Source organism: Phyllobates terribilis, unplaced genomic scaffold (genome assembly GCF_046119375.1).
Source record: "Phyllobates terribilis strain yellow unplaced genomic scaffold, ASM4611937v1 Scaffold_13__5_contigs__length_258822181, whole genome shotgun sequence".
NCBI classification, from domain to species: Eukaryota; Metazoa; Chordata; class Amphibia; order Anura; family Dendrobatidae; genus Phyllobates; species Phyllobates terribilis.
Genome location: NW_027362773.1, coordinates 88,616,267 through 88,641,602, shown reverse-complemented (window position 1 = coordinate 88,641,602; position 25,336 = coordinate 88,616,267). Strand labels below are relative to the sequence as shown.

The window sequence follows — 25,336 nt, the reverse complement described above, 5'->3', positions numbered from 1 at the left end:
CCCTCCCCTGTAGGCCGCAGCGCCGCGGTTGCCTGGTAACCGGCAGCACCGGAAGTGAGCGCGCAGGGACTTCCGGACACGTTTTGTTGATGGTTGCATCAGAATCTGAGGATCGGAGATCGGGATGGCGGCGGCAGTCGGGGATCAGGGTGAGTGTGTGGGGCGCTGTCACCCCGGAATATGGAGGCTGCGGGGGCACTGCTGTGTATAATGGCGTATATACATGTATACTGTATGTGACAGCTCAGCTGCAGTCACTGAGCGCCCGTACACTGCACTATGCCGGCTGTAGGAGGCGCCACCAGCGCACACAGGCTGGATATATTATAGTGCTACACTGCTCTACTTTATACATACCCCATAATGGCACTTCACCATACTTTACCTACCATCTGCTCTCACTGTCACCATTATACCTGCAGGGACAGCAGCCTTAATGCTAATGTATTAGTGCCTTATTGTCTGTTATTAGGGGGACTGCACCCAAATATCAGGGTTATGTTATCATCTGCCACAAGCTGCTGATTGATGGGGGTCCGGATGCCTAGAACCAGGCGCAGATCCAGGTTTAAAGGGAATTTGTCACCCCCCCCCGGCACTTATCAGACCTCTAATATGGGCATACAGGTGATAGAAATGTGAATCCTTACCTGTATGGTCCATATTGGATGTCTGATAAGTGCCAGGGGATCACAGATTCCCTGTAAGGTGGGCGACAGATTCCCAGTGGGCCGCTTTTTTTTTTTTTTTTTTTTTTATTCTTTCCCCCTCCCAATGGTCTATAATCCCTGGGGAACCACAACTCCCAGCAGGCCAGGGTATGTTACATGCTGTCAGGCAGCAATGTGAGCAGCGGTTACTTTCATTTTCCTTTTTAGTATTTAAGATCGTTCAAAGATTGTAGCTTCCTGGGCAAAGTCTGTGCCAGACGGCGACACCAGCACAGATCTGTCTCCTGTCCTGATAGTCTGCTACAGTGTGTCAGAGCAGGGAAGACGTAGGGATACCCCACAGTCCGGGCTGATTATTCCCACAGAGCTATATAGGGGATGAGTACTATATATCAGTGCAGGGACACCCCACAGTCCGGGCTGATTATTCCCACAGAGCTATATAGGGGATGAGTACTATATATCAGTGCAGGGATACCCCACAGTCCGGGCTGATTATTCCCACAGAGCTATATAGGGGATGAGTACTATATATCAGTGCAGGGATACCCCACAGTCCGGGCTGATTATCACACAGATCTATATAGGGGATGAGTACTATATATCAGTGCAGGGATACCCCACAGTCCGGGCTGATTATCACACAGATCTATATAGGGGATGAGTACTATATATCAGTGCAGGGATACCCCACAGTCCGGGCTGATTATCACACAGATCTAGATAGGGGATGAGTACTATATATCAGTGCAGGGACACCCCACAGTCCGGGCTGATTATCACACAGATCGATTGTAGGGGATGAATACAATGTAACAAGATCTGAGCCGAACACTATTAGGCTATGTGCCCATGATGCAGAAACACTCCGGATTTTTTCTGAGCCTTTCTGCGTCTTCCTGTCAGAAAAAATGCAGGCGGATTTTACATGCGTTTTTTTCTGCCAAGTAGAAGCTTTTGTGAAGCGTTTTTAACATGCTATTTCGCATGCGGGTTGTCAAGCGCTTTTCCAAGCGATTTTAGCAGCACTTGGAAAAGTGCTTGACAACTTGGTTACACTATATAAATCCATGCAACCGGCATGGATATATGTTGTGTGACCAAGTTACGATGCTGCAAATGCAGCATCAATAGTAAAAAAAAACATTATACTCACCTTCCGATGGCCCCCAGTCTCCTCTACGGTGCGTCCGGTGTCTTCGGCGGCTCGCGGTGCTCTACAAAGGACCTTCCATGATGTCATTTAGTCAAGTGACAGGTCACGCATCCGCTGACGTCAGCGGTCGCATGACCTGTCACATGACTAAGTGACGTCATGGAAGGTCCTTTTACACCACTGCGAGCAGCCAAAGAGCCAGCATGGCCGCCATCAGAAGGTGAGTATAATGTGTTTGGTTTTTTTTTTATTTTAATTCTCTTTTAACTACAGGTACGATGGTACTCCAGACCCGGGTACCATCCATGCGCGCATTGAATCGCATAATATCCGCATGTGTACATATAGTCATGCGGATGTTATGCGGTCCAATGCAAGTCAGTGGCGGCGATTTTGCCGCGATTCCGCATAATTAATGGTAGTGCTGTGAATTTTTCCGCAATGATAATCCGCAGCGGAAATTTCCGCATCATGTGCACAGCACATGCAGATTATCATTGGGAAACATGGCAGACAACTTAACAAGTGTTTTTAATGCGCTTCTGTGGCTGAAATGCATTAAATCCGCATTGTGGGCACATAGCTTAAGGGGATGTTTACGAGTCATATCTGCTATATGCGCATTCAATATCTAAAGGGTCCACAGCAGATTTTCAGTCCTGACTCTCTGATTTCTGCTGCTTGTTTTCCTGAACGTGGGAATGAGCCCATAAGTGCATATACATTTTAGCCCGTCTATATTATTGTTTCCATTTACTGACGGCGAGCAGAGATTTAGAAAAAGATTAGGACCTGTAAAGATGTTATAAAATACCAGAAGGTTGTAGATCGTACATTACAAGTGCTTGACTATTAAAAAAATAAAATGGCCTCTGCAGATGTTCAGTTTTGAGCGTCTTTTAACCGCTTCACGTCTCCAAAGATGCCAAGCAGTGAAAGGAAATGAACGGTCCATTCTTCAGGCGTTTTCTGCTCTGAAAACACTTTATGCTTTATAATAGTAGTTGAAAGGCTAAAAAGACACCCGGGGGTCTAAATGAACCTTTTGTCACTGTTTTTGCTTTGAAAAAAATAAACAACTGGCGTTTTGTTAATTGTTGAATTGAATTTAAAAAATAAAGAAATATCCGGAAAATGGCAGTAAAAAAGCTGCAAAAAAAAAAATGCTGGAAAAATGCTCAAAAAGACGCTTGCGAAATGGCCAAAGTACTAAACCCCAGGATTCACTGGGCATCAATGGCCGCTGGCAGCTTCTCTCAGTGTAGAGATATCAGAGGTAATAGGTGGTTGGCACAGAGCGGCATCGCTGCCAGCTGGTAATGTATAGGTCGCTTTATGGCGCGGCTTCTTTGACGGCCTCCTCCATGGACTCCGGGCGTTCTTTCCTTGCACTGTAACACCTTCAGCATATTGCACCATCCCCGTGCCTTGTCTGTTATCTTACAGTGATAATAATATGGGTGGAGGTTACGGCGCGCAGAAAATATTCTTGTAAAATTGAAACGTGTGTTACCGTCTAAGAGAGAGAATCAGGAAAGACAGATCTGTCCCCTACTACATCAGTACGGCAGATACAATGTGACATGCCCCCTCCGCACCATGAAATAGGGAGGATGACTGTAAAATCAGCTTCTCTTCTTAAAGTGCTGCTGATTGTCCCTTTAAAGTGACATTAGTTCCTCTACCTATAGGGCACGGATGGTGTATACGTGGGGCAGTAATAACCTTGCTGTGCTGCAATGTCCTCGGCACCGATAAGGCAGGGATTTTTGCAGGACTTTATGGCTCTCGGTTGGTTAGGCTTGTGATAGGCTTCTTAGGAAGGAGCATTGGTGTGGGAGGCAGTGAATTATCTGCCATGGATACGGCCCCGGGAGCAGAGCTATTAATTGCTGTTTACAGATGGCGCAGAGTCCTACAGATGATAGGAATTCCCTAGAAGAACATATTCCGTCAGAGCTATTCTCGGTGCAGCTTTGGATGTGACTGGAGTGCAATAGATCATCATCATCAGAAAATGACCCATTGTTTAAATCATGTTTTTTTTTTTTATTATTATTATTTGGCAATATTTTTTTTATTTCATATCACGATCTTTATTAAAGTAAGCAAGTAATCTTGCACTTTTCACACCGGCGACTGAGACTTTTTAAATTTTTTTTAGACTCCTACTTCATGTCTGTTTAGGAAGAGTTTTCAGCAGTTTCCATATCATCAGAGGCAGGATTATAATGACAGGTAAAACCTCTATGCACAGCTGATCACACAGGATCCAAAAATAGGCGATGTCTCCGCTCCCCCTGCTCCCCTTCAGGTCCAGCGTCTGTTCATTAGTCTGTGGCTTAATACACGTGTGAATTTCCTGAAACAACAGAAATTTATGTAAAAAAAAAAAAAACCTTAAGTGGCCGGTGAGAAAATTGCAAGATTTCTATTTTTTTTTATTTTTAATACAAATTGTAATATGAAAAGGGAAAAAAATGACCAGATTTAAAAAAATAAATAAATAAATACATTTAGCACAAAAAATTGATTTAAACAATAGGTCATTTTCTGATTTCCTTTAAGATAAAATAAATATTCTGCAGAGTTCTTCATGTATTTGGGATCCTTAAACTGATTATTTTTGCCTTGTCCCTTGGTGTATCTGACACTAGTCTGACCCCGTTGGTGGATTCTGATCTTACTCTCCCTGTATCCCACTGTTGCATGCTGCCCTTTGCATGCCCGCGCGGCTCCTCGCGCCCGTCTGAACCCTGTGTATGATCCTCTCTTGCAGCGGTGAGCTACCAGTCTGTCCTGAGCGTTAGTGATGAGAAGGCCCGGCTGTCCGCCTTACATGACTTCCTCAGCTCTCGGAGTTACATCCAGGGTTATGCTTTTTCTCAGGCCGATATAGAGGTGTACAGGCAGCTGGCGGCGCCCCCTCCTGATCAATACTTCCATGTGGTGCGGTGGTACCGGCACATAACGGCAATATCATCAGACCCTGCAATGCAAAGCGACTCACATACCGTCCAGCCATGTGAGTAGTCATCCTGTGAGCATACTTGGAAATGATGTGTTTTTTGCATGAAATGCATCTATTGTTTAATGCACAAGTGACATCATCCACATTACAGCTTGTATTATACCCCAGAGCTGCATTCACAATTCAGGCAGGCTTCAGAGCTGAAATCTCCCTGCTTTCCCTGCTTGTTCATCACCTGTACAACATTTTCTCTGGGAATTCGTATTGAGAAGTGAAGTCGTTACTCCCCTTGTTGTAGCATATGGCCCAACAAAGGTTACTGTGCCTTTACATTGCTGTGGGTGCTTTATTCATCTGGGCGTAGTAACATTATATTTGGGCTTTTTCATTTAACATCTGGGAAGTCCTGAATGGGGTCCTACCAATAACAGAGGAAACTCTGATCAGCAAAGATATTACTAGTCAGTGAGACCCCCGCAGATCTCTGGGGGTCCTGCTTTACTGTACAGTAGAGATGAATGAATCGATTCACAGGACGTGGTTTGTGGACACCGCACGTAAGCCCTTCGAATTGCCTCTTATACAGTGTTGTGAAAAAGTGTTTGCCCCCTTCCTGATTTCTTATTCTTTTGCTTGTTTGTCACACTTAAATGTTTCAGATCACAAAACAAATTAAAATATTAGACAAAGATAACACAAGTAATCACAAAATGCAGTTTTTAAATTACGGTCTTTATTATTAGGGGAAGAAGAAGAAATCCAAACCTACAGGGCCCTGTGTGAAAAAAGTGATTGCCCCCACCCTTAAAGCGTAAATTAACTGTGGTGTTAAATTTCACTAGTCACACACAGGCCTGATTACTGGTACACCTGTTCTCAATCAAGAAATCACTTAAATAGTGATGTCTGACAAAGTGAAGTAGACCAAAAGATCCTCAAAAGCTAAACATCATGCTGCCATCCTAAGAAATTCAGGAACAAATGAGAGAGTAGTTGAGATCTTTCTATCAGTCTGGAAAAGGTTATAACGCCATTTCTAAAGCTTTGGGGCTACAGCAAACCACAGTGAGAGCCATTATCCACAAATGGTGAAAACATGGAACAGTGGTGAATAGTGATGAGCGAGCGTGTATTGTTCACCCTTTCAGTGAGCACGCTCAGGTGCTCGCCGAGTATTTACGGCGTGCTCGGCATCTATGTTAGTGCCGCTGTGGCTGCATGTGTCACTGCTGTCAGACAGCTGTGACACATGCAGGGATTGCCTGTTTGTTAAGCAATTCCTACATGTGTCACAGCTGTCTAACAGCCGTGACACATGTAGTGGCAATAACATAGATGCCGAGCACGCCACAAATACACGGCAAGCACCCGAGCGTTCTTGCCAAAAAAATTAACAATACACGCTCCCTCATCAATAGTGGTGAACCTTCTCAGGAGTGTCCAGCTGATCAAATTTACCCCAAGAGCGAAGCGACGACTCATCCAGGAGGTAACAAAAGACCCCACATCAACAATCAATGAACTGCAGGCTTCACGTGCCTCAGTTAAGGTTGGTGTTCATGACTCCACCTTAAGGCCACGGCCCCACTATCAGTATTTGGTCAGTATTTTTTCTCAGGAGTAGGAGACAAAACCAGGAGTGGGTGATAAATGCAGAATTAGTGACTTGTTTCTATTATACTTTTTCTCTGATTGTTGCTCACCTGGTTTTGGCTCCCACTCCTGAGAAAAAATACTGACCAAATACTGATAGTGGGGCCGTAGCCTAAGAAAGAGTTTTGGCAAAAATGGCATGCATGGCAGAGTTCCAAGACAAAAACCACTGCTGAGCAAAAAGAACATAAAGACTCATCTCAGTTTTGCCAAAAAACATCCTGATGATCGCCAAGACTTTTCTGAGAATACTCTGTGGACTGATGAAACAAAAGTTGAACTTTTTGGAAGGTGTATGTCCTATTATATCTGGCGTAGAAGTAACACAGAATTTCAGAAAAGGAACATCATACCAACAGTAAAATATGGTGGTGGTAGTGTGATGGTCTGGGGCTGTTTTACTGCTTCAGGACCTGGAATACTTGTGGTAAATGGAACCATGAATTCTGCTGGCTGCCAAAAAATCCTGAAGGAGAATGTCCGGTTATCTGTTCGTGACTTCAAGCTGAAGCGCATTTTGGTTATGCAGCAGGATAATGATCCAAAACACACCAGCAAGTCCATCTCTGAATGGCTTAAGAAAAACAGATTAAGACTTTGGAGTGGCCTAGTCAAAGTCCTGACCTTAATCCGATTCAGATGCCGTGACATGACCTTAAAAAGGCGGTTCGTGCTCGGAAACCCTCCAATGTGGCTGAATTACAACAATTTTGCCAAGATGAGTGGCCAAAATTCCTCCAGAGCATTGTAAAGACTCATTGCCAGTTATCGCAAACGCTTGATTGCAGTTGTTGCTGCTAGGGGCCCAACCAGTTATTAGGTTTAGGGGGCAATCACTTTTTCACACAGGGCCCTGTAAGTTTGGATTTCTTTTTCCTTTAATAATAAAGACATTCATTTAAAAACTGCATCTTGTGTTATCTTTGTCTAATATTTAAATTTGTTTTGTTATCTGAAACATTTAAGTGCGACAAACATGCAAAAGAATAAGAAATCAGGAAGGAGGAAAACACTTTCACACCACTGAATGTTGGCGTTTCTTCTGATTTTGTAGACCCGGAACGAGATCATGAGTGCGTTACACCTCAACGAAGACGTCACACCAGGCCTACAAATCAGAAGAGACCCCAGAAACTTCGACAGGAAGGTGTCGATTCACAAGGCTCTCGTCCGGCAGCCACAGACGAGGGTCCTGTGAATCAGTTCGCTCATCTCTAGTGCATGTTCATTTTTAAGTCGAATTCTCACTGATCATAAAGTAATGGCATTTCCCATCACTTTACGACTTGAGAATAACCCTTATAAGGGGTTGTCGGCTTTCAGGCCATAGAATGGATGATGTTTTAAAATCGCTAAATAAGCTTTATTTACCTGTCGAAATCCACGGCTGAACCAACGCCTCTCCTCCGCGCCTGTGTTTATTTAAAGGGCTGCGGCGGGGACATAAAATCTACAACATGTGATCGCTATGGCCAGACACTGACCTTGGTGGTCTTCTGCCGTCTATCTTGGCATAACCACTCAGGCCAGGGGACGGTCACATAATTGGACGTGCCTCTGTGAAGGTCGTTCTGCTGATAGTGAGGAGTCGGGAGTCGGACCCCCCAGCGGTCGCACATGGTTAGACCTTCAATTAAAACTAGAAAACCTGTTTAAAAAGTCTTAATCTATAGGGCAAAATGTTCCCCTTAAATAAAGTGCATGTTACTTATGTAAATTATGTAATTTCCCGACCTTCTAACAACCTGCTTTGTTATTACCAGGTAAGGGGAGACGCACGCAACCTCAATGGACCCCCCCAGAAGAAACAGAACAACCCCAACTGCGGCTGTACAACAGTCTGACACGCAACAAGGTGACGGCAAAAGAAACGTGGTAACGAAGCAAATTCCCCCGTCCCCCCTGATTCTGTTCTCTTATCGTTTCCTCTCTCACCCTTCATCTTTCCTGGATGTAATGTGCAATCTCAGCTCTCTCCATCTGTCCTGTACAGAATGAATGCTCGACTGCCACTCCATTCACAGAACTGATTGATGGGGGTCTCCATGTTCGGACCCCCCCTAAACTAGTAGTTAGTTTCCCCTTTTATATTGGAGAGGTGAAAATCTGCTGCACTTCCACAATGTAACGAGCATGGGATAGCCTTAAAAATATATAGCACGCTTGTTTTTCACCCCTTCATGCCATGGCCATTTTCCTTTTTTTTGTTTTCCTACCCTGTTTCCAAGAGCAATAACTTTTTTTTTTTTTTTCCGTCGATTGTTTTTTATACTTACCATGTCCATTATATGGTAAAAACTGACCTGGAAATATGATTCCCCAGGTCAATATGAGTACGCAGATACCAGATGTATCGGTTGTTTTTTGTTTTTTTCTTAAGCGGTGAAAGAAAATTCCAAAATGTGTTTAGAAAAAGCTTTTGCATTTGTCGCCATTTTCCGAGACCAGTAGCGTTTCCATTTTTCGGGATCTGGTGCCGGGTGAGAGCTTTTTGTGCCCTGAGCTGACATTTTTATTAATACCATTTTGGGGTTGATAAAATGTTTTGATCGCCTGTTACTGCATTTTATTGTAAAGTTGCTTCGGCCAAAAAAATATAATTCGAACATTTAGATGGATTTTTTTTTTTTTTTTTTCTCGTTACGCCATTTACCGATCGGATTAATTTATTCTATATTTTGATAGAGCGAACATTTCTGATCGCAGCGATACCAAATATGTGTTTGTTTTTTAATTGTTTCATTATTAATAGGGCAAAAGGGTGATTTGAACTTTTGTGCTTTTTATTTTCATATTTTTAAAAACTTTTTTTTTTACTTTATTTAATAGTCTCTTGAGGAGACTTGTAACTGCAATTGTCCGATCACCTGTGCTGTACACAGCAGTAATCACGATCTATGAATTTCGTCCACGAGCCGACGTTAACAGGAGTATCGTAATGACAAGCACGGAGGTCTTCTGCGGACCCCTGCTGTGATGACAACCCATCGGCGTTCCCCTGATCACGTGACACAGGTGCCATTCAGCGGGATTTGTGATGCGCTTCCAGCTGTAACATGTTAAATACCGCTGTCAAAGATTGACAGTGGGATTTAACTGGTTAATAGCCATGGATGGAGCTCCAATCCATCCCCGGCTGTCAAAGGCACATGAAAACTGACTAAATCAGCTGTCATGTGCGGGGAAAGATGCAGGCTCAGCGTCAGAGAGCGCACCAAAGTCGGGGAAACGAGATGTGACGTACATATACTTCATATGTCATGAATGGTTTAATGTACTGGTTCCATTCAGTAACAGCAAGCAGAGCACTTAGAAGGGTTTGGGTTTCTAAATCAATGTATGGTACAAAGTTTCTGAACTTTTCAGCAATTATCATCTCGTAATCAGACCGGGTAAGACTTTTCATTTGTCCACTTAAAAATGAACTTATTTTTTTTGTTGCTGTCTCGTTTTTTTAGGAAGTGTTTGTACCGCAGAATGGTAAGAAAGTGACGTGGTATTGCTGTGGACCAACTGTGTACGATGCATCACACATGGGACATGCCAGGTGAGTATGGGGCAGGGGATCAGCACATACGGCTCAACAAAAAAAAATTTTCCCATGTCCGTGTTGCAGGTCTCACTTTACCCTTTCCTTTATGTTTCTTTTCAGATCCTATATATCCTTTGATATCCTCAGACGGGTCTTAAAGGACTATTTTAATTATGAGGTGTTTTACTGCATGAACATCACAGACATTGATGACAAGGTGCGCGGCCACTGCTGTTCTGTATTTTGTGTTCCTGCTGCAGATAAATCAGTGTTGTTTCCTTATCTTTTCTCCAGATCATAAAGCGGGCCAGACAGAACTACTTGTTTCAGCAATACAAAGAGAGGCAACCTGAGGCCACGGCGGTGCTCGGCGATGTGAAGACGGCACTAACGGTATGTCCAGCACCGGCGACTGGGTGTTACATGGGTGTAGACAGACTTATTAGGAGGATAACTAAGTATATAAGCCAGTGTTATGGTTATCATTAATCCAATACATCTACAGGAAATGTAAACCTCATTACCTCAGATCGCTTATCATGTAATAGCCCTGAGTTACATCATGTATTATACCCCAGAGCTGCACTCACTATTCTGCTGGTGGAGTCACTGTGTACATACATTACATTACTGATCCTGTACTGATCCTGAGTTACATCCTGTATTATACTCCAGAGCTGCACTCACTATTCTGCTGGTGTAGTCACTGTGTACATACATTACATTACTGATCCTGAGTTACATCCTGTATTATACTCCAGAGCTGCACTCACTATTCTGCTGGTGCAGGCACTGTGTACATACATTACTGATCCTGTACTGATCCTGAGTTACCTCCTGTATTATACCCCAGAGCTGCACTCACTATTCTGCTGGTGCAGTCACTGTGTACATACAGTCATGGCCAAAAGTATTAAGAATGAGACAAATAGTAATTTTTCCAAAGTTTACTGCTTAATTTTTTGTAATGGCAATTTGCATATACTCCTGAATGTCCAAGAGTGATCAGCTTAACAGCAATTACTGTACTTGCAAAGTCAATATTTGCCCAGAAAATGAACTTTAACCCCCAAAACACATTTCAACATCATTGCAGTCCTGCCTTAAAAGGAGCAGCTAACATCGTTTTAGTGATTTGATCCATTAACACAGGTGTGGGTGTTGATGAGGACAGGGCTGGCGATCAATCAGTCATGATTAAGTAAGAATGACATCACTGGACACTTTAAAAGGAGGCTGGTTCTTGGTATCATTGTTTCTCTTCAGTTAACCATGGTTATCTCTAAAGAAACACGTGCAGCCATCATTGCACTGCACAAAAATGGCCTAACAGGGAAGAGTATCGCAGCTACAAAGATTGCACCTCAGTCAGCAATCTATTGCATCACCAAGAACTTCAAGGAGAGAGCTTCCATTGTTGTCAAAAAGGCTCCAGGGCGCCCAAGAAAGACCAGCAAGCGCCAGGACCGTATCTTAAAACTGTTTCAGCTGCAGGATGGGACTACCAGCAGTGCCGAGCTTGCTCAGGAATGGCAGCAGGCTGGTGTGAGTGCTTCTGCACGCACTGTGAGGCGGAGACTCTTTGAGCAAGGGCTGGTTTCAAGGAGGGCAGCAAAGAAGCCACTTCTCTCCAGAAAAAACATCAGGGACCGACTGATATTCTGCAAAAGGTACAGGGAGTGGACTGCTGAGGACTGGGGCAAAGTCATTTTCTCTGATGAATCCCCTTTTCGATTGTTTGGGACATCTGGAAAACAGCTTATTCGGAGAACAAGAGGTGAGCGCTACCACCAGTCTTGTCTCATGCCAACTGTAAAGCATCCTGAAACCATTCATGTGTGGGGTTGCTTCTCAGCCAAGGGAATCGGCTCACTCACAGTCTTGCCTAAAAACACAGCCATGAATAAAGAATGGTACCAGAATGTCCTCCAAGAGCAACTTCTCCCAACCGTCCAAGAGCAGTTTGGCGCCCAACAATGCCTTTTCCAGCATGATGGAGCACCTTGCCATAAAGCAAAGGTGATAACTAAATGGCTCATGGAACAAAACATAGAGATTTTGGGTCCATGGCCTGGAAACTCCCCAGATCTTAATCCCATTGAGAACTTGTGGTCAATCATCAAGAGACGGGTGGACAAACAAAAACCAACAAATTCTGGCAAAATGCAAGCATTGATTATGCAAGAATGGACTGCTATCAGTCAGGATTTGGTCCAAAAGTTGATTGAGAGCATGCCAGGGAGAATTACAGAGGTCTAGAAGAAGAAGGGGCAACACTGCAAATATTGACTTGCTGCATTAACTCATTCTAACTGTCAATATAACCTATTGGTACTCATAATATGATTGCAATTATATTTCTGTATGTGATATAAGCATCAGACAAACACTAATAAAAACCAGAGGCCAGCAGATCATGTGAAAATATAATTTTGGTGTCATTCTCAAAACTTTTGGCCATGACTGTACATTACATTACTGATCCTGAGTTACATCCTGTATTATACTCCAGAGCTGCACTCACTATTCTGCTGGTGCAGGCACTGTGTACATACATTACATTACTGATCCTGAGTTACCTCCTGTATTATACTCTAGAGCTGCACTCACTATTCTGCTGGTGCAGGCCCTGTGTACATACATTACATTACTGATCCTGAGTGAAGAGAACACGGACTGCCCCTCTGTATTGGAGCAGCTCAGCTAAGCCACCATGCCCTCCTGGTTATTCCCTGGTAGTATTGTGTCTCCTGAATGTTACATCACTGACAAGTGTCTTTTTTTTATTTGCAGCCATTTTTAATCAAGGTCAGCGAGACGACGGATCCGGATAAGAAGCAGATGCTTGAAAGAATCCAGTCGGCTGTAACAGCCGCCGTCCGGCCCCTTGAAGAAGAGATGAATAAATCTGCAGATGCTGAGAGCGTTCAGAGACTCTCATGGGTAGGATGAGTGGGAGATTATTGCCTTCTGTTATATATCGGGGCGCAGTGATAACATAAGATCTTTACTTTATCTAGACGTTACTGCAAGAATCTGCAGACCTTCTCTCAGACTGGCTGGACACCAAGAAGGGGGCAGAGGTGTCAGACAACTCCATCTTTTCACAGCTCCCCAAATATTGGGAAGGAGAGTATCACAAAGACATGGAAGCCTTGAATGTAAGTCGTGGTGTTCTCCTTTATAGAAGACTAAGCCGACAGGTAGTGACACAGACGGGTAATAGGACATAGAAATGTCGGCCTCGTCTCGCACATAGGTCTTGGATCTAGGCTGCGCCACCGATCGTAATGATTGTGTGATTAGTGGGAACGTTTCGCCGGCAGGTTCTACCTCCCGATGTCCTCACACGGGTCAGCGAGTACGTGCCAGAAATTGTAGAGTTTGTGCAGAAGATTGTGGATAATGGCTACGGGTGAGTCCTTGTGCTGATTTCGGTTCTTGGTTATCACCTTCGGCCCTCGGTCATCACAATGACAGGTTGAGGTTTTCTTTTCTTTGCAGCTATGTGTCTAATGGGTCGGTTTACTTCAACACAGCAAAGTTTCATTCCAGTGAGAAACATTACTATGCCAAACTGGTGCCGGAAGCCGCAGGAGATCAGAAAGCTCTTCAGGAAGGAGAAGGTGAGTGGTACCCGTCCTTACAAACCAATGGTCCCAAACTACAACTCCTAGTGTCTGACGTGGGTCCATTGGGAGTTGAGATACAGTTTGGAGCTGTGTGATACTCAGACATTACTGTCCGGTCCCCAGGAGTCTTTTCTGTATATTTATCTCTATATTTATATACAGGTGACCTGAGCATCTCCGCAGATCGGTTAAGTGAAAAGCAGTCACCCAATGACTTTGCCCTATGGAAAGCATCTAAGCCTGGAGAACCATCATGGGACTCTCCCTGGGGAAAGGTAAGGCCATGCTCTTTTAAAGGGGTCTGTCACTTTTTTGGCCAAATTTCTAAAGTGACCTAAACTGTTCTGTACGGACTTAAGCAAATGCTTTTCAAAGCCGCCTGCTGCCCATAAATGAGTGAACAAACATTGGATGGCTGCCTTGAAACTGTATGTGGTGTCAGGGTCGTATCTTTGTGTAGATTGTATAATTTCGCTGTTTTTAGGGTCGCCCCGGATGGCACATCGAGTGTTCAGCGATGGCAGGCTCCATCCTAGGAGAATCCATGGACATTCACGGAGGTGGATTCGATCTGCGGTTTCCCCATCATGATAATGAACTGGCTCAGTCTGAGGTAGGGGGAGGACCCTCTCCCTGCCCCCATCCTTACATTTTCTTGTATCGAACCTGCAGAGTTGTGAGCTCTTCTTCCATATTTTAGGCTTACTTTGACAGTGACCACTGGGTGCGCTATTTTCTGCACACCGGTCACCTGACCATTGCCGGCTGCAAGATGTCCAAATCCCTGAAGAACTTTATCACCATTAAAGACGCGCTGGAGAGAAATACAGGTACGGGAGCCAACCGGGCTGTGATCAGAAGGATTTGTTAATGGACAGATCTGCAATGCCTTCATATTATTACTGATTGAATTCCTCACCATTCCATGAACTCTGCTTGCTCTCAGTGAATATGAAGCGGTGTCTCACCAAATCCTCATTTATGTGAAGTGCGAGGCCTATTTACCTTTTCAGCCTTCAAATGTTTTATGAAGGTTCACAGTTCACTGACCGCAAGCAGAGGACATGGAAATGGTGAAGGAATTGAAACAGGATGGAATGTTAGAAAGTTTGTAGAAAACTTTTTAGCACATTGTTTTAAGTGCTGATCCTCTTTCCCTGCAGCTCGACAGCTGCGTCTGGCGTTTCTCATGCACTCCTGGAAGGACACCCTGGATTATTCTAACAACACCATGGAGTCGGCCGTCCAATATGAGAAGTTCATGAATGTGAGTGGTCTGTACATTGTCATGGATAGATAGTGCCACCTCCTGTTAATGGCTGGTGCTCACATTGCTATGGGTCCTATTACAAAACCTAATAACCTAATTACAAAACCTGGCAGATGAAAAAAAATCTGTGGTCCTCATGGCCATAAAAAGTATTTTTTTCTTCTCTCTTCCAGGAATTCTTTCTAAATGTGAAGGATATTCTGAGGGCTCCCACCGACATCACTGGTCAGTACGTGAAATGGGAATCTCCGGAGATTGAACTCAACAACAGGTGAACCCCCCCCAGATTTGTCTTCTTCTTTGCTCTGGCGGACCCATGTTGGCGTTGTCTTAATGGTTTCTCCTCTCCAGTTTCTATAACAAGAAGTCCGCTGTACACACCGCCCTGTGTGATAATATTGACACCCGGACTGTCATGGAGGAAATGAGGGCTCTGGTCAGTCAGTGCAACTCGTACATTGCAGGCAAGAAGGCGGCTAAGCAGACCCCCAACAGGATGTTACTGGAGAGTATTAGCACCTACCTTACCAGCATGCTCAATGTAAGCGACGCCAGTGTCCTGTGTAACCATTTCATTAAGGGGGTTGTCCACTAATGGAAAATGTATGTCTGGCCACATTCCAACTAAATGTTCCTGGCTTCTCTCAACACAAGTGAATTGAGAGAAGCCAGGCACGTCTAGTTGGCTTGTGACCGTATATATACAAATCGCATACTTGCGGTCGCTTGAGGGGAAGCTGCAGTCAGCCCTAGTGGTATGGGCCAATCGCAGGAAAACTGCGCCTTCATTTTCAGAATATGTAGGAGTCTCACAGTTTAGACCATTACCAATTCTAAAGTGATAACATCAATACTGATCTATTTAATTTGAGACACCATTCATGACCTTGGGTAAAGCTTCTGTCCCTGGAAGGTGACACTAAGCTAAGACTGTATTATCTCATCCTACCCGCTGATGTGTAGCTGCATATATAATTGGAGTTAACGATGAAGAACTCATTGGATGTTCCAGAAGTAGCTGATAGAATTAACACAATGTTTTCCTTTGCTTTCTAGATATTTGGGGCCATAGAAAGAGAGGAACCTATTGGATTCCCTGTTGGAGGAAATGGACAACATCTTAATGTAAGCCTCCTTCCTCCTCTACTGAAGCTATGATTTGATATATACATATATTATTACAGGGATGAGCAAAGAGAATTGCGGTACCTTGCTCTTGCCCTGTCCTCTGTTGTATCCTCTGCCTGGTATCTCCTGGGCACCTTTGTAGTTTTCCTTGACCCCACGGCACCATATGGCGTTACGTGACTTCATGGCGTGCATTGCGGTGCCACTCTGCAATATCATGGTGTTGCCGCCCAGCAGATACCAGGCTGATGATGAGGGCTGCAACAGAGGACTGGACCAGAAGTCATAGCTGGGTACTGCAAACCTTTGCTAATTTCTAATATTCTACAATTAAGGTTGTTAATGATTGCCCTCGAGCACCCTCTTTCTGGTACAAAGAAAAAGAATAATAATTGTATGTTTTTTGTTAATTGGGATGCACTGTCATGTTGGTTTATTCTTGAAGGTGGAGTCCACAGTGATGCCTTACCTTCAGGTGCTCTCCCAGTTCAGGGAAGGAGTGCGACAGATTGCCCGAGAGAACAAAGGTAAGACGAGCGAGGATGTCCAGAGACTTAGTGAGTTCTGGTTATACCACACTAACCTAGAGCAATAACCCTCTAACTCTACCCGGCCATATTACAGTGCTACATTATTTGTGTGATTTTCACCCCATGTGCATAATATAGGCTGATGTTTTTTATATTAAAGGGCTTTCCTATAAGTGACATTAATTTTCTGATTGCAAGGGGTTTTAAAATCCGATGTGGGGATCAATAAAACCCTGTAAGTCATAGCCCTTATCTTTGCTCCTTCACAGTATTGGGGGTCTTGCAGCTGTGTGACTCTCTCCGGGACGATGTACTTCCAGAGCTCGGCGTCCGGCTGGAAGACCATGAAGGTAACAGGCTGGTTTGGGTAATGCCGTGTGCCTGTGGTATTAATAAATGAAAACAAACAGGTCATGGACTTTACATTCATTTCTTTTTAATCAAGTTTGTTTAGTTGTAAAGAAATATACTGAAATTAGATGAAACAATATGGATGCCTCTGGGAAATTGTTTTAGTGCATGTTTTTTTGTTTTTTTTTTCAAAAAGGCATTTTTTGCTGTAGAATTTAATGAAAATGTATAGATTGGCTTCTGCAGCCTCCACGTAGAACAGTGCATACATTTCACTGGTAACTCATTCTGCAGTCTGCTATGTACTGTGATGCATAGAGGCTGCAGAACCCATCATGTCATGCCTTGATTTTCAGATATCTCTTCTTGCCGTGGGTTCAGCAGCTACTTTTGTGTGCTGTTATGTCATCAGGGCTGTGTGTGAAGGGGGCGGCTGAGTAACCCCTTCTCTGCCCATGCACCCTAATTAGCCGACCACACACAGATCTGATGATATGCTGACCCATGAATCCTTCCCTTGTGTCCTGCACATAGGGGACAGTACAGACTAGTTACTGCTTTATGGATAGTGGTGTTCACCAGCATGCGCAGTTGCTTTCTTTTACTTAGAACTACAAGACCCAGCAACCCCTTTCCAGCTGCTTAATGCAAAGTTAACAGGCATTATGGCTTCTTTAAATCCTTACGTGCCCGGGACCTCTTTGAAGAAGGAATAATCTCCCACCATTCGTTTTCTAGGGCTTCCCACCGTGGTGAAACTTGTGGATAGAGAGACACTGCTGAAAGAGAAGGAGGAAAAGAAAAAGGTAAATCCATCTGATTCATAATGCTCATAGCCTTGTAGGACATAAGGGCATCGAAGAAAGGGGTCCACCGTCTGAATCCCACCTATATGGGCCAGATCCATGTGCTTACATTACATGGACAGCCATTCATCTATGTAATGTCCCCGCTGCAAAAAAAAAAAAACATAAATATCTTGTGTTACAGAGTAATAGACTAAGGCTGTGTGCCCACGATGCGTTTTTTAAGCGTTTTTTCAGTGGTAATTCCGCTGCAGAAATGCTTAAACGCTTGGTAGAAGGTCTGCCATGTCCCCCAATGATAATCCGCATCTGCTGTGCACATGCTGCGGAAATTTCCACTGCGGATTATCATTATGGAAAAAAACGCAGCACTACCAATTATTTTGCGGAAGCGCTGCGTTTTCGCCGCCATTGACTTGCATTGGAACGCATGACATCCGCATCACTGCATCTGTACATGCGGAATCCATGCGTTTCAATGTGCGGATGGTACCCGGGTGTGGAGGACAGGAGACTCTGCTCCGGACCCGGGTACCGTAGAACCTGTAAAAAAAATAAAAAATAAATATTATACTTACCTTATGATGGCCTTGTCTTCGCTTGCCTGCAGATCGCGGTAGACTAAAGGACCTGCGGTGACGTCATTTAGTCATGTGACGGCATGTCCTTTAGTGTACCACGAGCTGCTGGCAAGCCGAGACGCATCGAATCAAGACTCTGGGGGCCATCGGAAGGTAAGTTTAGATTTTTTTATTTTATTTTTTAACATTCTACGGTCACACCATGCCGGTTGCATGGATTTATATAGTGTGGCCAAGTTGTCAAGCACTTTCCAAGTGATGCTAAAATCACTTGGAAAGCTCTTGTCAACCCGCATGCATAATAGCATGTAAAGAACGCTTCACATCCGCATATCACTGGCAGGAAAACGCATGCATAATCCGCATGCACTATCCGCATGTACAATCCGCATGCGTTATTTCTGCCAGGGAGATGCAAAAACGATCAGGAAAAAATCCAGAGCATTTCTGCATCATGAGCACATAACCTTTTCTTACAACATTAGGCTATGTCTTATCTTGTGTATTTCCAGGCTGAGGAAGAGAAGAGAAGGAAAAAAGAAGAAGCTGCTAGGAAAAAACAGGAGCAGGAGGTAAATCTGCCCGGTCTCTCTGGGAAACTATTAATTTCTTCCAAAAGATTTCCAGGATGATTAATGGCCGACCACAGACCGAGGATTCCTGCAGCTGTATTGTCTGATCCAGCAGGATGAGAGAAACTGTGGATAACACAGGTTACAATATCAGCCTGTCCACTTCATATTAAGTCTGTAATGTAATGTATGTACACAGTGACTGCACCAGCAGAATAGTGAGTGCAGCTCTGGGGTATAATACAGGATGTAACTCAGGATCAGTACAGGATCAGTAATGTAATGTATGTACACAGTGACTCCACCAGCAGAATAGTGAGTGCAGCTCTGGGGTATAATACAGGATGTAACTCAGGATCAGTACAGGATCAGTAATGTAATGTGTGTACACAGTGACTGCACCAGCAGAATAGTGAGTGCAGCTCTGGGGTATAATACAGGATGTAACTCAGGATCAGTACAGGATCAGTAATGTAATGTATGTACACAGTGACTCCACCAGCAGAATAGTGAGTGCAGCTCTGGGGTATAATACAGGATGTAACTCAGGATCAGTACAGGATCAGTAATGTAATGTGTGTACACAGTGACTGCACCAGCAGAATAGTGAGTGCAGCTCTGGAGTATAATACAGGATGTAACACAGGATCAGTAATGTAATGTATGTACACAGTGACTCCACCAGCAGAATAGTGAGTGCAGCTCTGGGGTATAATACAGGATGTAACTCAGGATCAGTACAGGATCAGTAATGTAATGTATGTACTCAGTGACTGCACCCGCAGAATAGTGAGTGCAGCTCTGGAGTGTAATACAGGATGTAACTCAGGATAGGAATGATATGATTATGTAGTGAAATCTGTACATCTCATTAGCAGGTTAACACAATAGGAGGACGTCCTGTTTCCTGACTCTTCCTATTGTCACAGCCAGTAACCTCATAAATACTCTGTATTAATGAGCTGCGGCTTCTCCCCCAGAAAATGATAAAGTACACAAGAAAGCTGCAGAATTCTGTATTATTTCCCTTATAAGGTCCCAGTTAGTTTGGTCTCCGGTTTGCTTTCTCTCTGATTCTCCTCGCAGGCAGCAAAACTTGGCAAAATGAAGATCTGTCCGAGTGAAATGTTCAAGACAGAAATTGACAAATACTCAAAGTTTGATGAGAATGTGAGTAGATGGCAGATTATGGAACGCCAGATGAAAGGAATTCTTCTGCACTTGCGTGACATGTTTTCTCCTCTTATTCGTGTTTTTTCCCCCCTAGGGATTCCCAACACACGACACTGAAGGGAAGGAGCTGAGCAAAGGTCAAACCAAAAAACTCAGGAAATTATATGAAACCCAAGAGAAACTCTACAAAGAATATCTGCAGATGGTTCAGAAAAGCAACGCCTAAGGGATAAAGCAGCGATGGGAGTGTGTGAACAAACTGTATTTATTCCTGCCCGTTCCCTGGTGGGGGCCATCATGTAACGCCGCCGGTAGGGGTCCGTGGCCGATAAATGTGTGGGTAATGGGGGGTCCTAGCTCTGTACTACTACCAGCCTGCCTGATATCACTGTACAATCAGCAGCAGCTTGGACTACACCACTAGCTATACACAGACAATTAAATTCTCTACTAAACAGCCCGGGTCTTTGTTTTTTTTTTCCTTCTTATCCCTCCCCAATAAAAATCTGCTTGATGCCCCCTGCCCAGGAGACACAGCCATAATACAGGGAGATAATAAAGATGTGCATTGTCAATATGTCGTGATGTTCCAGTATATAACTGATCCATGCTGCAGGATGGCAGCTCCATACGTGCCGGCACAAGAAGGTTTGCTGTGTCTCCGGAGCATGGAGCGGATGCCAGGCCGCCATGGGACAGTGCCATGGGGGCATCAACCCTGCAAGCAGGACTGGTATCCGCTCCATTGTGCGAGGAACAGGTGGAGCCCGGCCGCAGCCCTCTGGTGAGCATATCGCTCCTCACACTGTTAGGAATGGGATCCATGATGGTCCGACGTCCTGTAGTGGGCCAGTGCTCACAGCCCAGCCATACCCATACGTCGTGCAGAATATTATACTTCTGCAACCTCATCCAGCCTGAACCGTTTGGCGGTAGGTCAGTGATCATCAAAGAACAGAGGGATTTTTATTTATGTGGTGAACTGCTCCTTGCCGCAGGTTACCATCCACTTCAGAGGTGGCCGCTTTCCTAGACAAGAAACGTGCGTTTGCGTATGTGGCTCTGAAGCTGGCCACATGGCTGCATTCCTCCACCACTACAGAGGTAACGCTGTCTGCAAGCAGCATCAGACAGCGGGCCGTACAGATGCCCCGTGAAGCAGCCGGACCCTCAATCATCAGGAGCGTAGCCTTCCCCCAGCAAGCCAGAAGCCTGGAGGCATTAATGAATATTTATTTATTTTACACCGCACTTTACAGACATTACCGGCTATATACATAGTATAGCGGGCAGTGTGCGTGTGTGTGTATGTATATGTGTGTGTGTGTATATATATATATATATATATATATATATATATATATATATATAAATATGACAGCACCATTTAATCATTACTCACTAGTGGGTGCCAGGCCTCCAAACTCACATATCAATAGAAAGTATATCAAAAGGCAGCACTCCAAAATTCTTTAGAAAAAATAGACTTTAATGAACCCAAAAAGCAAGGTTTCGGTTCACAGAACCCTTTTCAAGCTTGGCACCCACAAGTGAGTAATGATTAAATGGTGCTGTCTATATATACAGTTAGGTCCATATATATTTGGACAGAGACAACATTTTTCTAATTTTGGTTCTAGACATTACCACAATGAATTTTCAACAAAACAATTCAGATGCAGTTGAAGTTCAGACTTTCAGCTTTCATTTGAGGGTATCCACATTAAAATTGGATGAAGGGTTTATGAGTTTCAGCTCCTTAACATGTGCCACCCTGTTTTTAAAGGGACCAAAAGTAATTGGACAATTGACTCCAAGGCTATTTCATGGACAGGTGTGGGCAATCCCTTCGTTATGTCATTCTCAATTAAGCAGATAAAAGGCCTGGAGTTGATTTGAGGTTGGTGTTTGCATTTGGAAGGTTTTGCTGTGAAGTAAACATGCGATCAAAGGAGCTCTCCATGCAGGTGAAACAAGCCATCCTTAAGCTGAAAAAACAGAAAAAACCCATCCGAGAAATTGCTACAATATTAGGAGTGGCAAAATCTACAGTTTGGTACATCCTGAGAAAGAAAGAAAGCACTGGTGAACTCATCAATGCAAAAAGACCTGGGCGCCCACGGAAGACAACAGTGGTGGATGATGGCAGAATAATCTCCATGGTGAAGAGAAACCCCTTCACAACAGCCAACCGAGTGAACAACACTCTCCAGGAGGTAGGAGTATCAATATCCAAATCGACCATAAAGAGAAGACTGCATGAAAGTAACTACAGAGAGTTCACTGCACGGTGCAAGCCACTCATAAGAATCAAGAATAAAAAGGCTAGACTGGACTTTGCTAAAAAACATCTAAAAAAGCCAGCACAGTTCTGGAAGAACATTCTTTGGACAGATGAAACCAAGATCAACCTCTACCAGAATGATGGAAAGAGAAAAGTATGGTGAAGACGTGGTACAGCTCATGATCCAAAGCATACCACATCATCTGTAAAACACGGCCGAGGCAGTGTGATGGCTTGGGCATGCATGGCTGCCAGTGGCACTGGGTCACTAATGTTTATTGAGGATGTGACACAGGACAGAAGCAGCCGAATGAATTCTGATGTATTCAGAGCCATACTGTGTGCTCAGATCCAGCCAAATGCAGCCAAACTGCATGGTCATTGTTTCATACTACAGATGGACAATGACCCAAAACATAAAGCCAAAGCAACCCAGGAGTTTATTAAAGCAAAGAAGTGGAATATTCTTGAATGGCAAAGTCAGTCACCTGAACGCACATACATAAATAGCATAACATAAGATGAATATCAGTAACATCGATATATGTATGGTTCCAAGTAGATAATAAAACAAGGTGTATGTTTTATTATCTACTTGGAACCATACGAAGACATATATCGATGTTACTGATATTCATCTTATGTTATGCTATTTATGTATCCTGATTTTCCATCTGGACCTACTGTTTAGAGGTGCTGTGCGCGCTTGCTGTCTTTTCTTCCCGTGGACCCGCGATCAGCTGTCTCTGCGGTGCGGGTGCGCGCGCGGGCGCCCGTGCACATGTTTTGTGCCGCACGCCCGCGCTCTGCGCACCTGTTCCTGACGGCTCGGCCGCGTCTCTGTGGTGTATACATAATACATATATATATACAGTATATAGGATGGTGTATACATATATAATTGTTATATATAGGGCGATATATATGATATTTAGGGCCATGTATACAGTATATATAGGGCGGCATATACACATATATAAAGTATATAGGATGGTGTATACATAATACATATATATACAGTATATAGGGCGGTGTACACATATATACTATACTAGCTATTGAACCTGTTCTACGCCCGGGAGGCGAGCATTTTTATTGGTATATGGTCTCCCATGCTGGTATGTGCTGCCCCCATCCTGTCCCCACCATCCAATCCCGGTATGCGTGGCTCCCCTCATCCCCGATTCCCGGTATGCGTGGCTCCCCTCATCCCCGATCCCGGTATGCGTGGCTCCCCTCATCCTCGATCCCGGTATGCGTGGCTCCCCTCATCCCCGATCCCGGTATGCGTGGCTCCCCTCATCCCCATTTCCGGTATGCGTGGCTCCCCTCATCCCCATTTCCGGTATGCGTGGCTCCCCTCATCCCCATTTCCGGTATGCGTGGCTCCCCTCATCCCCATTTCCGGTATGCGTGGCTCCCCTCATCCCCATTTCCGGTATGCGTGGCTCCCCTCATCCCCATTTCCGGTATGCGTGGCTCCCCTCATCCCCATTTCCGGTATACGTGGCTCCCCTCATCCCCATTTCCGGTATGCGTGGCTCCCCTCATCCCCATTTCCGGTATGCGTGGCTCCCCTCATCCCCATTTCCGGTATGCGTGGCTCCCCTCATCCCCGATCCCGGTATGCGTGGCTCCCCTCATCCCCGATCCCGGTATGCGTGGCTCCCCTCATCCTCGATCACGGTATGCGTGGCTCCCCTCATCCCCGATCCCGGTATGCGTGGCTCCCCTCATCCCCATTTCCGGTATGCGTGGCTCCCCTCATCCCCATTTCCGGTATGCGTGGCTCCCCTCATCCCTATTTCTGGTATGCGTGGCTCCCCTCATCCCCATTTCCGGTATGCGTGGCTCCCCTCATCCCCATTTCCGGTATGCGTGGCTCCCCTCATCCCCATTTCCGGTATGCGTGGCTCCCCTCATCCCCATTTCCGGTATGCGTGGCTCCCCTCATCCCCAATCCTGGTATACGTGGCACCCCTTATCCCTATCCTGGTGTGTATGGTATCCCTCATCCTGGTATGCATGGCACCCTATCCCTCACTCCCAATCCCGGTATGCGTGGCACCCTTCACCCCCAATCCCGGTATGCGTGGCACCCCTCACCCCCCAAATCCTGGTATGCGTGGCACCCCTCACACCCCAATCCTGGTATGTGTGGCCTCCTCAACCCCCCAATCCTGGTATGTGTGGCCTCCTCAATCCCCCATTCCTGGTATGTGTGGCCTCCACAATCCCCCATTCCTGGTATGTGTGGCCTCCTCAATCCCCTAATCCCTGGTATGTGTGGCCTCCGCAATCCCCCATCCCTGGTGTGTGTGGCTTCCTCATCCCCCATTCCTGGTATGTGTGGCCTCTTCAATCCTCCATTCCTGGTATGTGTTGCCTCCTCAATCCCCCATTCCTGGTATTTGTGGCCTCCTCAATCCCCCATTCCTGGTATGTGTGGCCGCCTCAATCCCCCATCCCTGGTATGTGTGGCCTCCTCAATCCCCCATTCCTGGTATGTGTTGCCTCCTCAATCCCCCATTTCTGGTATGTGTGGCCTCCTCAATCCAAGTATCCTGGTATGTGTGGCCTCCTCAATCCCCCATCCCTGGTATGTGTGGCCTCCTCAATCCCCCATCGCTGGTATGTGTTGCCTCCACAATCCCCCAGTCCTGGTATGTGTGGCCTCCTCAATCCAAGTATCCTGGTATGTGTGGCCTCCTCAATCCCCTAATCCCTGGTATGTGTGGCCTCCTCAATCACTCATCCCTGTTATGTGTGGCCTCCTCAATCCCCTAATCCCTGGTATGTGTTGCCTCCTCAATCCCCCATCCCTGGTATGTGTGGCCCCCTAAATCCCCTAATCCCTGGTATGTGTGGCTTCCTCATCCCCCATCCCTGGTATGTGTGGCCTCCTCAATCCCCCATCCCTGGTATGTGTGGCCTCCTCAATCCCCCATTCCTGGTATGTGTGGCCTCCTCAATCCCCCATTCCTGGTATGTGTGGCCTCCACAATCCCCCATTCCTGGTATGTGTG

At 45.1% G+C, this 25,336-nt stretch overlaps 1 protein-coding gene across 4 annotated transcripts; it reads left to right on the top strand.

Moving 5' to 3' along the window:
• CARS1 (cysteinyl-tRNA synthetase 1) lies at positions 1 to 20,481 on the top strand. Of its 4 annotated transcripts, none has more exons than XM_073658176.1 (23): positions 1 to 149; positions 4,607 to 4,852; positions 8,215 to 8,306; positions 9,910 to 9,998; positions 10,104 to 10,200; positions 10,278 to 10,376; positions 12,777 to 12,926; positions 13,004 to 13,144; positions 13,310 to 13,398; positions 13,488 to 13,609; positions 13,778 to 13,890; positions 14,100 to 14,228; positions 14,316 to 14,445; positions 14,779 to 14,882; positions 15,059 to 15,156; positions 15,237 to 15,426; positions 15,942 to 16,010; positions 16,459 to 16,540; positions 16,813 to 16,893; positions 17,633 to 17,700; positions 18,794 to 18,853; positions 19,940 to 20,023; positions 20,121 to 20,481. In XM_073658176.1, the coding sequence occupies exons 1-23, from the start codon at positions 125 to 127 to the stop codon at positions 20,250 to 20,252; spliced, it is 2,490 nt and encodes an 829-aa protein (XP_073514277.1). In that variant the 5' UTR covers positions 1 to 124; the 3' UTR covers positions 20,253 to 20,481. The 4 variants fall into 4 exon arrangements, with proteins under 4 accessions (XP_073514277.1, XP_073514279.1, XP_073514278.1 ...); XM_073658177.1 differs by having other exon boundaries at positions 23 to 149; positions 4,717 to 4,852; XM_073658178.1 differs by lacking the exon at positions 4,607 to 4,852 and having other exon boundaries at positions 3 to 149.
• The last annotated feature ends 4,855 nt before the right edge of the window (positions 20,482 to 25,336 follow it).

Excerpts from the sequence above, each read along its gene's own strand:
- CARS1 (XM_073658176.1), top strand. The coding sequence starts at position 125 with ATGGCGGCGGCAGTCGGGGATCAGG. Across the intron at positions 12,927-13,003 it reads GCGTTCAGAGACTCTCATGG|ACGTTACTGCAAGAATCTGC; the intron begins GTAGGATGAGTG and ends TACTTTATCTAG. Across the intron at positions 15,157-15,236 it reads GAGATTGAACTCAACAACAG|TTTCTATAACAAGAAGTCCG; the intron begins GTGAACCCCCCC and ends TCTCCTCTCCAG.